General features: G+C 45.8%; 1 protein-coding gene across 3 annotated transcripts in view; it reads left to right on the top strand.

Annotated features, from left to right (window-relative positions):
• LOC126991033 (uncharacterized) overlaps positions 1–13,676 on the top strand; it is a 48,022-nt gene extending 34,346 nt beyond the window's left edge. Inside the window, exons 1-3 of one of the 3 annotated variants that reach the window (XM_050849721.1) lie at positions 6,042–6,335; positions 7,008–7,119; positions 11,213–13,676. In XM_050849721.1, coding sequence (XP_050705678.1) covers positions 11,216–12,913 — 1,698 coding nt within the window. In that variant the 5' untranslated portion in view covers positions 6,042–6,335; positions 7,008–7,119; positions 11,213–11,215 and the 3' untranslated portion in view covers positions 12,914–13,676. Of the gene's footprint in view, positions 1–6,041; positions 6,336–6,572; positions 7,120–11,212 lie in introns of those variants that run through there. The other 2 variants (XM_050849722.1, XM_050849723.1) reach the window with 2 other exon arrangements.
• Positions 13,677–13,995: the final 319 nt, after the last annotated feature.

The following is a 13,995-nucleotide window of genomic DNA, read 5'->3' as shown; positions in this document are numbered from 1 at the left end:
ACACCCCCAATGAACATATCGTGTCTCTGTGTCTTGAAGATAAGTTGTGTTAATGTGTGACTTTGAGTAGGCGTTAGACGGATTGTGAACTCTTGCCTACGAGTCTTACTTTTTACTTTGTCTAAGTAATTGTATCCAACGTGCAACGTACTCCGAGGTGACCCATTTGTTACACCAACAGATTCTGAATAGGAGATGTAGTTGAATATAAAGTTGAGATAGTACACACAGCAATGCAATAGAGAGTTGCATTGTTCGACTCAAGCATTAAGAACTAGAGAATTGTATTGTTGGTCTAGATTGGAAAGTCGACTCACATGACAAAGCAGATGTTACAGTTGTGTTTAGACGGATTGTGAACTCTTGCCTACGGAGTGTACAAAATCTTACAAGCATTAAGAGCAATCACATCGTCGGAGTGAAAGACGTATGATTACGTACGGAGATGAAGAAACCTTCGAAACAGAGCCGTCAGATCAAGCAGGAGCTCTAGTATCCAGACCCACCTTGTCGATAACGGAGCTGACCCCCTATGAAGAACTTCTGTCAATGAAAGATACACAAGCGAGAGATGCGTTTGTTAGAAGCATCGTATCCAAAATCGTCTCAGAATTGGTCTACATTGCACACAAAGTCACGCATTCACCAACGTCTCGAATGTAAAGAGAGGAGAGTGCATGATTCTGATAATAAACTGGCTTGTTATTATTTGTTTTAAATCTTAACTTTATCATTAAATCCTAGCTAAAAATGAAACCTTTGTTTTGGGAGGGATGCCAAAAAAACAAGAAGCATCGACCTCTAAACAAGAGCGATTTAGGTAAGTAAAATAATGGGGTCGAGCTTGAAGAAGCGTCACGTAGTAATTGTCTTGTTACGGTTCTTCAGTGCAGAAAAAAAAATCTAAAAGAAAATAAAACTCAACAGCGGTTAAAATATTTATTACTGACACACAAGAAAGGAAGATGCGAGGACGACGCGACGCAACAGCATTCTGAAAACGGTAAGTGATCGCTCTGTCTCGTTCAAGAAGCTTACATACAATTGTTTTCTCTGTCTTCAAGCAGTTACAATTTCAGATACAGATTCATTTAAACCCATGCTACAAAATTAACAATCAAACAACACCGGGAATATTAGTAGAAGTCAGAAGCGAATGACGATGTCCTTGTCACACGTTAGCGAATATGTGAGATAAACGGGTTTGGCTGTCGCTGTGTCTCCGAATTGTTAGTGGCTGACAATCTCGACATCGAAGTGAAGAGTTATCAGAAACAGTTGAACCATCGCATACCACCAAGAAAAATAACAACAAAAAACAAACATGGAATTCGAGACTCAGAAGACTCTGCTAGCAAAGTTGAAGCGAACGACAGCTTTATCATACCCGAGAACGAATTGTTGAATCGTGTTTTTAAGCTGAAAGCGGATTCGTTGCACAAATTGAAAAACAGCCAGTCGACGCTCTTGAGAGAAGTGGAACACTATGTCGCTTTCCGAAAAAGGAGTATCGATTAATTTAATCTGAAACGCTCCGTGTTGTTGAGGTATAGTCGTGTCGGTATAGGACGTTAGCGTATCGTCGTCGAAATAAAAATTCAATATGCAGAACCTGCTTTGTTTGTGAAGTACTTTGTTCTTCGAATTAGATTCGTCGATAACAAATGTGTTTATACTACTTCGCGTGGAACAGACGCCTGCAAATCTAGCCAAAGTTGGATTTTATTACTTGGGTAATATTCCTTTTATATATTGGTTGAACAATATTTTTGGCAATATTAATGATTCAACATTTATTACTTCTATTTTTCAACATTTACTACTTTTATTATTACTCTTACAGGTGTGGGTGACAACGTGAGGTGCTATCATTGTGGTCTTTCGCTGAGAAACTGGCGTAAAGGCGATCCCTTAATAAAACACATATACCACAATCCAGATTGTTACTTCATGCAGTTCACCAATGATCCTCTCTTCATCGAACAGGTTAGTATTGAACAATTTCGTTCAATACACGCGTGTCAAACAACATATGTTACACGCGCTCGTTATTTATTTTAATTTGTTAATTCCAGGTGTTGTACAAGAAGAGGATGGAGGAACCCGTTATCGAAAGGAAAGAGTTCGACTGGAGTACAGTGAAGCAACTCGTAAAACTAGACATTCCGATGAGAGTGTTGCGCATTACAAGTGATCTCGATCGCATCTGACATTTCGTAATCTCCGTTACCGTCCCCTCTGTTTGTTCTCAAAAACATTAACCAATTCTGATTGGAAATTTTGTATTTGTCCAACAAGTGTTTCTTAATTATGTTGTTGTTGTTAAGATAAGGATTAATGGCGTTGAGAAGTTGTTTAATTTTTATATTGTTATATTTTATTTTCAGGTTGTAATATCGACTCAACCTATCTTTTTCTACCAAAGAATCGTATATTTGCTTCAGCACGTTGTATGATATTTTAATGTTAATTTTGGTTTCATCTGAATCGAATGCAGATCGCAGCTGTGTAAATTTAGATTAGTTTAGAAAAAAATTAAATGTATGTGATTTTGATTTTTTACGCAGTCTTCTGTTAACGTAACCCATGAAACAAAGATGACTAACCCATGAAACAAAGATGACTATGTTAAACGGATTTATATACAAATGATGAATATACAATTATTTAAAATACTGAATTTAATATATCCTACCCTTCAAGTGACATTTATGACATCCTACCCTTCCCAGCGCGCTGACATGAGTGAATGTGGTCAATCGAGTTTTGGAAGGGGTCAGACAAAGTCGAACAGAGACACGCCAACACGGTACCAAAGTCGGATATTCATTCACGTAAAGTTGAGATAACATTTTATAATTAACAAGTCATACAAATGAGACGTAAGAACAAGTCATACTCTTTTATCGCCTCCAAGGTGGACCGGATCGATGGATTCCCGGTTGCTGTTCCCTGCCATCGCTCTGCTCAAATTTTCTAAAGTTGACTTTTGGTAATGGTCGGTGTTCAGAAACACGTTCATCGTTAGAAACCAGTCGTCTCAACCCTGACAGGACTGACGACAGTGGAAATCAGGAATCAGCAGACATGCTGCGTTGCATCTGCAACGTACTCGGTCTAGACTTCACAATCTTCGAACAGTCACGTTAGCTTTGTCATGTGAGTCGATGTTCCAATCTGTACACTCTGCTGTTAGGGAAGAACAAAGTCATGTGAGTCCAACATTTGTTACACCCATGTCAATGTGACGTTCGTCACGTGTTCCAGAATGACCAAAGTCTGCTATGCACACTTCCAGAATGACCAAAGTCTGCATTTATTATACACACTTCCAGAATGACCAAAGTCTGCAAAGTCTGCATTTGTTACCACCAAAGTCTGTATTTTTTACATGTGATGTACGTCCAAATATATTTGTGTTACGTGTTCCCAAATGACAAGGTCTGCATTTGTCGTGGTCACACACACACACACACACACACACACAAACACACTTGGACCAATCTAGGATTAAGCAACACGGTACCTGCTCACGTTGTCTAGTACAAACATAAGTGTCATAGCCGCTCGCTCAGTTGTTTAGGTGATGACGTATCGATTCATTTCTTGATGACACGTTGTTCCTGAGAGGTACTCCCCTGCCGCTGCCTACTCGCACCGGGAACACATTTCTCTATTCTAACGCATTTCTCCAAGTCTTTACTCTCACCTCACTCAATGTCAGATACATTCTCTTTGGTGGAAGGGAAGAGAGAAGATTCTGATTTGAACTTATCTCTTCTGCAAGTGCTCAAGCACATCCACCACTCTAAGAAACCATCTTTCTGCAACTATTTATCCTTGTTTGTTCACCTTGTGTTCGGCTCTGTCATCTATCTCTTCCTCATCGTGACGTACACTGAAACGTTGGTGAAGGTCCTATCTTCAGGACGAGGCGATGGATTGTTTTAGGAAAATGTCCTTGCAGCACTTCGGACACGTGGACACGGATCGGGAGCACGACATGCAACAACACCCGTGAGTGCAAGGTTGGAAGATCACGTTCACTGGGTTAGTGGCACACAAGATGGACACGGCCACCTCTGACATCAGATTCATTTTTTTCTTTATTTTTATTCGGGGAGCGACTACCTTGTTACTCTCTGTCACCGTCGTGTATAGAACAGCTTTCGCTTCTTGCATGCTAGCAAAGCATCTCTTCTCGGTGAGGAAATGATGTTTAACAGCCGCTCGAATATCGTCGAACCTTGCATCGCCGTTCTGATAGATCTCCGTGACGAAATCACAATTCATGTACTGGTTGATTGCATCTTCTAAGTCGTGCTCAGACACTGATGACACCCACGAAGACGCGCGACGACAATTTGGAGATGCCTCTAGGTGACGTAGAACGGGATCATCGTCTGTTTTCCAATTCCTCAAATAGACGCTGAGGAAACGACCCGATTCGTGAATGCGCACGTAGTGCGACGGATCAGATTTTAACACGCAGTGCGTTTCCAATCGAGTGTGTTCCTCAGATCGCTTGGGAATGATGATATCTATTTGTTTGGTCTTCACAGCGTCGAACAGGCTGTTGTAATTTCCGTTGGGTATGAAGCACTTTACTGATACATTCTTTTGAAACAAAGTGTTCTCGTAATCCTTCAGAATTCTCTGAGACAAAGTGTTATAGTAGGATATCAATGTATTATTATTATTAATATCACCACGAATTAGGCATACAATTGTCAATGGAAAAACCCCACGACAGATAGATCACGCCACCTTATAGGAATGTCGTCCGTCAGTGTTCACCGTCTCAGTTTTGTATACTTAGCACTCCGATGGTGCGTGGAGGTCACCTTGACATACGTGACCAATTGTAACCATTATTTTCCAACCTGTAACTCGCCACTCCTTCACGAGAGTCCGACTGACACACAACGACAGTCGCTCTCGCTCCGTCGCTTCTTGTACATAAAGGCTACGAATATAATTCGCCTTAAGGAAGCTGAAGTCTTAATCAACACCCTTTAAACGCCCCCCGACAAGCCCGTTACATTTGGTTGGCAGCGGTCACCCCGCGCCTGTGCCTTCGCTACCTTGTTCTCCTCCAAGCCACGAGAACTCACCGCCAAACTCCGGGGACAGGCGTACCAGGGAAGAAGGAGTCAACGCACCTGCCGTCCGCGGCACCGCACCTGCCGTCCGCGGCAACGCACAAGGCGCCAGCTACAAGCATCTCACAAGTCGCCACCTACGTGCAACTCACAAGGCGCCAGCTACAAGCATCTCACAAGTCGCCACCTACGTGCAACTCACAAGGCGCCAGCTACAAGCCTACAGGCTACGGGCAACTCTACAGGCGTCCAGCCTACAAGCCTCGAGCACACCAGCTACAAGCAACTCTACAGGCGTCCAGTCTACAAGCCTCGAGCACACCAGCTACAAGCAACTCTACAGGCGTCCAGCCTACAAGCCTCGAGCACACCAGCTACAAGCAACTCTACAGGCGTCAAGCCTACAAGCCTCGAGCACACCAGCTACAAGCAACTCTACAGGCGTCCAGTCTACAAGCCTCGAGCACACCAGCTACAAGCAACTCTACAGGCGTCCAGCCTACAAGCCTCGAGCACACCAGCTACAAGCAACTCTACAGGCGTCCAGCCTACAAGCCTCGAGCACACCAGCTACAAGCAACTCTATAGGCGTCAAGCCTACAAGCCCCGAGCACACCCTCCGGCCTACGCAGCCGAACGCGAGGGCCACAATCTACAAGCCGCTCCCCCGCTTCAAGCCAGCACTGCTACGAACACTGCAAGCCACTCCACGATACGGCGGAAGTATTCACACCAGCAAGGAGGAGGCACGCCCCGCTGACCTTGGGACACCCCGCATGCCCCTCGCTGCACAGCTGGCGGCACCACCGCCGCTGCCGGGAGCATCGGCCCAAACCTCTTCCGGCAAACAGTCAGCAAGGGTACCGCGGGCCATCTCCCGGTGACTGCAAGCTGTTCCCACTACCGTTTCTTGCAAGGCGTCTTCTCAAGAGGTTACACACCCAAGTCGTCTTCTCTGCCACAGCCGCCCATCTCTTACTATAACAAGGACGACGCGGCCATCATACGTCTGGCGGCAGTGTACCAGCTCCCAGCCGCGCACCGCGGCCGCTCATTTTGCTGGGTCAGCAGTTTTTCAACCGCCATTGCGAGTCCTCCGATATCAGCCCATCCCTCACCTCTCACCGCCGCTGTGGCCGCGGCCGAGGTTTCCTGACGCGCCTACAACGACTGCACGTCACCCAGGGCATCACAAGCCGTCGCCCTCTCCACTACATCAGCTGATTAATCTTGGTATTTGTGGATATTCCATTCTTGTCCCAATTTGGCGACTCGGCTCATTTTCATTATTATCCGTGCAGAGGCACGATTTTTTTTTATTTCTGTGTTCCTAACACTGTTCTTCAGTCATAATTGTGAGAGTAACGTTCATTCCTATACGGTATTGATTCTTTCTTATAGTTTGCTAGCGAGTCTATTGAGTATAGTGTGAGTTCCCTTATCATAGTTAATCTTCATCAGTGTGCCCTGCCTCCGTTTTCTTTTCACCGCTCGAGAGAAAACGTGAGCTTCAATGGTATACTCACTTAACATACCACTTTGTTTATATAATTATTCTTTCATTATACCCATATCATTAGGGCATTCCATTATAACCTTAACTTCTATTACGTCTATACAGGCACCTTGCTAGCCATTCTTTCTTGCCTTTTTAGGGTTTTCAATGCAAACTATTCATTCCTACACGTTCCGTTTATTGGTTCATATTTACAGCTATCAACATATGCTCCTATTTTGTAAATGATTTACACCATAGTATGAACAAAGACACTCTCGCTAAACTCGGCGACACCTTTAAACAGTTGGCTCGTCCTTCAAGTGAAGAGGGACTGGAACACGATACCACAACCGGTGAATTTACTAAGGTAATCTTCTGTTCAGGCACTCATTATTTATCAATTACAGGCCGCAGAATTCGTTCACCCCCGGGTTCGTCTGCATACTTACAACCCACTCAAGGTTCAAGGACACCCTCACCAGCATCCCCTCGCACCAGCCGCAGTATTACAGGCTCAAAGTAAGGTCTCTCTCACCTGTAGTTTTTGCAAGCAATCAGGACATTCTGAACATTCTTGTTTCGCGAAACGTAGGGAATCAACACATTCAAGACAGGGCTCAGATAGGAGGTCAGGAGGTTACAGGGGCGGGCATCATTCATCACACAGGAACCCTAGGCCAAACCATCAGCGGAAGGCTGCCTTTTGCCATATCCACGGGAATTGTTTTCATGATTCAGACAGTTGTTCTGCAATACAAAAGGCCAAGGAGGAACAGAAGTACAAGTCCTCAGCGGACAGTAAACCACACTCCTCTTCTCAGAATAAAAAGACATGACTTCGTGACAGCCCCGAGGCGTACATCCAAGTGTCCCTTAAGGAAAATACTAATTGGGAGCACCTTGACTCCGTCATTGCCGCCTTGGGACGGACAAGCATAATTGCCCTCCCTTGCAAGGTGGGCAACACTTCACTCACCTTAGCGGTTGACACAGGTGCCACAGTCAATGTCATATCCGACTCCGCTTAAAAGGTCACTGACACGACAAGCGAGTGGGGAAAATTGGCCGCTCCAAGAGAACGACCTGAATGTGATAGGCGTGACGGGCACCACTTTGGGAATCCTTGGGCGAGTACCGCTAACAGTCAGCTTACATGAAAAAGTATGTCCCTTTCGAGATTTCTTTTATGTCTCTAGCAGGTTTGCTTTACCTGTGGATGGGATCTTAGGATTGAACGCCATGAAAGACCTGCACATCGCCATAAACCCTGTAAGCAACGCGATCGTGTATCAAGGCCGACGCATACAGGGGATGGTCAATCCATCGCCTCTGTCAACTGTAATCTCACCCTCAGAGGTGGAAAATGACCAACCCCCCACAGACTCAGGGGCTGCCACCGCCCAAGTGTCCCCTCTTACGGTCAAACCACACGAAACCATTGCAGACTTGTGGCGGACAGTAACGGCAGTCGTAGAAGGTCCTCATATAGTTCCGGATCGTGCTGCAAAACTTGTTAAAATCCGTTTGCCTAACGCCCCTCCGGCGGGCAGTGATGTGTATCGACGGAGTTCCTCACGTACACCGCGTGACGGTGGAGGTAACTCTTGCAACAGTCAAGGAGGGAGGTTTTGCAGAGGCATTGGTAATAAACACGTCTGGATCCCCTGTATCCTTAAAACACGGTGTTCGATTATGCCAGTGTCTAGTGTATGGGAGAAATGTCGCCCCGGAACCAGCTGAATACCCTTCAGCCCAAGTTTCAGGCATATCCTCGGCGTGTCAGGCTTCTCCCGAACAAGACACAGCTCATTTAGAGGCGTTCCTAAAAGTTGCACACTATTCCGAAATTAAGCCAACCTTAGTCCAGCTTCTGGAGCATTATCTAGGGGCGCTTGCTCTACCAGGCGAGCCGCTTGGAGTTACGCAGTGTGCTGAACACCACATTAAGTTAAAACCCAATACAAATCCTGTATATATCAATGCGTACAAGCTCCCCCACAGTCAGAGGGAGGTGGTGCAACAACTTATCTCTGAAATGTTAGAACAAAGTGTCATCAAAGAATTCCCCGTGGAATTCGCCCTTGTTCCTGGTTCCAAAGAAAGACGGTTCTTATCGTCCTGTGATTGATTTCCGGCGTGTGAACACCGCGACCGTGGATGATCATTTTCCGCTTCCCGTTCTTAGAGATCTTCTGATGTGTCTCGGTAGAGGAAATAAAGTCTTTACGAGTCTTGATCTGGTCAGTGGCTACTGGCAACTGCCCATGGCCCCCGAGTCACGTGAAATAACGGCTTTCAGCACGCCTCATGGCCACTATGAGTGGACGAGGATGCCGTTCGGGCTCAAAGGAGCTCCCTTGACTTTCCAAAGGACAATGAACAGTATTTTTGGTGACTTGCTGGGCAACTCTGTCTATGTGTATTTAGACGACATCATCATAGCAAGTAAGGACGTGCATGCACACATGGAAACACTAAAAGCTGTCCTACACAGACTTCAAGAGGTCGGATTAAAGCTCAAAATCACCAAATGTGAATTTTTAAAGCCTCGGATCAAGTTCTTGGGGCATGTCGTGGACGAATTCGGCATCCATACAGTGGACGACAAAATAAAGGCTATTGCCGAGTTCCTCAGCCAACATCTGCGGACAAGGTACGGTCTTTCTTGGGTGTCGCAGGTTATTACAGGCCTTTCATTAAGGACTTCGCAGCTCGCGCGAGTCCCCTAACCCATCTTTTAAAGAAAGACGTACCATTTCAGTGGCTCCCAGCTCAACAAACGAGTTTTGAGGATTTAAAGAAAGCGCTTACACGGGCTCCGGTCCTTGTCTTTCCGGATTTCAAGGACCCCTTTCAGCTTTGTACCGACGCTTCGGCTAGTGGAGTAGGAGCCGCGCTGATGCAAACAGATATGTCCGGCAAAAAGCATGTGATAGCGTTCGCCAGTCGAGTACTTACAGCTCCGGAAAAGAACTATTCTGTTACCCACCTAGAGGCTCTTGCCATTGTGTGGGCTCTGAAGCATTTTCGTGACATTGTGATGGGGTACAAAATTGTGGTGTTTACGGACCACGCGGCCTTAACTGATCTTTTCAAGGGAAAAAACCTACACGGTCGTCTGGCAAGATGGTTCTTAACGATCCAAGCATACAATCCGGAGATAAAATACATCACCGGGAAAACAAATGTGATCGCAGATGCCTTATCTCGGAATGTTCCGATAGGCGCGATTACCACCCCAGAGGTCCTCCACAACTTCACTTCACCTGAGCTACACACTGCTCAGCGTGACCACCCTGTGTGGAAGAGGTTAATTTACGCCCTCGAGTCGGGAGACGAATCAAACCTTCCTGAATTGCCAGTTCCCTTTTCACAATTCTTCCTATCAGAGGACAACCTCCTTTGTAGGTCATGGCCAACCAAACCGGTACCTATAGACCAACTGGTCATCCCAGACATATACGTCCCCGTGACGCTTAAGCTGGTCCATAACACACCCATTGCGGGTCACCCAGGAAGAGACAAGACGCTATCTGTCACCAGACGAAAATTCTACTGGCCCACATTACGGGTTGATGTAGAAAAACATGTCGCACATTGCGTCGTTTGTGCTAAGCACAAGGGGTCCGTCAAAGGGCCAGCACCTATGTTGCAATACCCAGTACCAGAGGCGCCATGGGATGTTGTTAATATAGACTTACTACTGCTCCCCCAGAGCCAACATGGCTCGCGCTACTTATTGGTGTGCGTCGACCAGTTCTCTAGGTTTCTAGTTCTAGCGCCTCTCAAGGACAAGACAGCCACACGCGTGGCCCATGCCCTCGTGACTCACGTGTTGTGTCCACATTCGTCTCCTCGAATTCTTTTGAGTGACAATGGCACCGAGTTTAGGAACTCAGTATTGAGCGAAATATGCGCTCAGTTTAATATCACGCAATCCTTCATCACAGCTTACCACCCAGCTGCTAATGGGTTGGCGGAGAGGGCTAATAGGAAAATCTTACAGGTCCTCAGGCCTATCGTGAACGATCTCCACGATAATTGGGAGGATTGGCTATCGCATATAGCCGCTTCCATAAATACGTCGGTAAACGACTCTACGGGGAAGTCTCCCTACTACATCTTGTATGGGGTGAGAAACGTCTTCCGTACGACTTCCTAACAACCCCACAGCAACCTCTCTACAACATTGATAGGTACGCACAACAGCAGATGCATATGTTTTCCAAGATACACTCAGAAGTTAGGTGTACGTTAAAAGCTACGAAGGTTGAAATGATGTCAAAACAACACAAACAGGCCGTCCCGGTGAATTTCAAAGAGGGTGACACAGTCATGATTAAGCAAGCGGAAAGGAGTTCGAAACTGGGGGCTAAATTTGTGGGTCCTTACCGAGTTGTTCGGAATGTCAGGGGAAATCGGTTCGAGGTGCTCGAGTCGAATAGTGGAGTCAGTCTAGAAGTTCACAGTGATCGTCTGAAAGTAATTCCCTCACCTTTGGACCTTGATATTGGTACTTCCCCCTCAGAGTCAAATGTTCAACAAGATAATCCCAACACCCATAGCTATAACTTGAGACCACGGGTTTAAATACTTCATTCCCCACTTTCAGATCATGATGTTGCGTTTTCTGACCATCTTGTTGTCCCTCGGCTCCCTGCTTGCAACAACACCCATCCACCTGAAGCCTGGTGCCCTCACGGCACACATAGGAGAGGTCTTCCTCATAGAAGATGTGCTCCTCGTAAAATATCCATATACTTCCTTGACCAACAGCACGGACATAATCAGGATAGTCTCAGAAAAACTACTCGGCATGGCAGACGCCATCCGGGCTACCAAGACTAGGGAATCAAAGGCTCCTTCTAGTACCAACTCTCTGACTCTTTTTCAACTACTGGAGGATAGGATTCTGTTCTTACGGGGAAAAGTTGATGAGGTAAACATGGATTATAGTTTTCACTCAGTTCACTCTCGGGTAAAGAGGGGGTTGCTCAACATCGTTGGGTCCGCCTCAAAGTTCCTTTTCGGTACGGCTACCGACGAGGACGTTCGCGATTTGCGGGACCACTACGCTCATGTACTTTCCTTTGCTGCTCGAAATCGCAGGGTGATCAACGCCAATTGTAGAAAACTTGCGCAATTGCATACTAACATTGAGGAACTGCTAGAGCAGACAAATAAGATGGTAGAGGTTATCAACATAGTTGTCAAACAGATCGACCAGGTGAATCAGTTTCTCCTCCTAGATCAGGCCTTGCATGTATTGGAAAACGTCATTACCTCCGTCGCAACGGCTAATCAGCAGGTTATTAGCAACATGGTTGACGCAGCGCACGGTAGAGTCACACCTGCCTTGTTCCCTCTACACGATTTGAGAACGACTGTCCAGATCGGGTATCAAAATTATAGCCTAACACCTTTATTCACCCCGGACATGAGTCAATATTTTTACCCCTTGATTGAGTCCAGCCTCACCCCTGATGCCATAATCATTCATGTTCCGTTTCAGACGGCGGACGTGTTTGAGGCACACGAAATTGTCCCGTTCCCTTTTTCGGCAAAGGACAGTGTGTTGGCCCTGGACACGTCCCCGTCTCTTGTTCTAATCGCGAAGGATTTCGCTCTGTATTCAACGGGTAGCTACTCACTCTTGCAGTATTGCAAGGAGACGGTCTTCGGGCGATTCTATTGCTCTGCGTCTCTCTTTGCCTTCCTTCCAGTTCGGGGAGGGGTATGCGAGATCGCCCTCACCCGCGTGAACGCGTCTGACGCTCTTTCCCTGTGCCCTTACAAGCAGCTAACACCAACGCCTGTTTTCCATAAGAACTTTCAGGGTCTGCATTATTTTTATTTCCCTCAGTCCTTCTATGTATCGGTCATCTGCCCGGAGGGTACCACTTATCAACGGGTTACTGGTCACTATGCCATAGCGGAAGCATGCTATATCCGCTCCACTAACATAACAACGTACCCGTCCCGGATTCGTCTGGTTTTCACGGCCAATATTTCCCATCGAGTGTTTCCTCTACGGTCTCTCGATGACATTCATTTCTCCAGCATCTCGTATGTGACTAATTCCCTTGATTCATTGTCTTTCGCGAACAAAACAGAGTTTGCGGAAACCCTGGAGGAAACGCTGCCTGATTATTTGCATCTCCCCTACCTGTACCCTGGATTTTTTGTACCAATGTTTCTGATGTTCGTCAGTCTCGTCGTCATGTGCTACCTTATTAGGAGAAACTCTGTCCTGCACGATTATTTGGTTGTGCAGACACGGCGACTGGATGCAGGGAGGCCACTGGCAAGGTAGTTTTTCCTTTTCTCAGACAAGTCAGGGGACAGAAACCTGGCTGCTCCTATACTTAACATTGTAATGTGTTTCACTACTGTATTTTTTTTTTAGGAGCTAGATCAACGTTTCATTGTCTGTAACTATGCCAGTTGATAGTTTCTTATACATGTGTCCTTATATTTATCTTTTGAGAGGTTTCTTATGTTTCATGTCACACACGTTGTGGTTTCCATATACCTATTTATATTATAATTCCACATCTGTTCTTACATAGCCAGTGTTTTAATATAATTGTATCATAGGCAGTCTGCTTGACAAACTCCCACTATGTATGTTCCTGGTACCTAGACTGCTATTTCGATTTTTATATATCGCGAGGTCGCGATCACTGGTAGGTGACCGAGCAGTGTTATAGTAGGATATCAATGTATTATTATTATTAATATCACCACGAATTAGGCATACAATTGTCAATGGAAAAACCCCACGACAGATAGATCACGCCACCTTATAGGAATGTCGTCCGTCAGTGTTTACCGTCTCAGTTTTGTATACTTAGCACTCCGATGGTGCGTGGAGGTCACCTTGACATACGTGACCAATTGTAACCATTATTTTCCAACCTGTAACTCGCCACTCCTTCACGAGAGTCCGACTGACACACAACGACAGTCGCTCTCGCTCCGTCGCTTCTTGTACATAAAGGCTACGAATATAATTCGCCTTAAGGAAGCTGAAGTCTTAATCAACACCCTTTAAACGCCCCCCGACAAGCCCGTTACAAAAGTGACAAGTCAGAAAAGTCTGAGAGAATAGGCATGCAACACTCGTATAGTATTCATAATCAGTCTACTGCTGACATAAAGTCTCGCATTCACACAACTAGCAACATCTGCAACGCATTTGATCCAACTCTGAGACAAAGTAAGATTTGTATTCAGAATCACGCAGAATTGGACAGAGATCTTGACACGTAGAGTTCTTTGACACCGACACCCTAAGGTTTTCAGAATCAGAAGACTGCACATCTTAACTCTCTATTTGAGTTTACAATAGTATCCTGCTCGTTCTCGAAAGTCAAAAAGAGTTGGTCGAGAAGA

This window comes from Eriocheir sinensis, unplaced genomic scaffold, assembly GCF_024679095.1.
Source record: "Eriocheir sinensis breed Jianghai 21 unplaced genomic scaffold, ASM2467909v1 Scaffold230, whole genome shotgun sequence".
Lineage (NCBI taxonomy): Eukaryota > Metazoa > Arthropoda > Malacostraca > Decapoda > Varunidae > Eriocheir > Eriocheir sinensis.
Note: the sequence above shows the minus strand (reverse complement) of the source record. Positions and strands in the feature narration are given on the sequence as shown.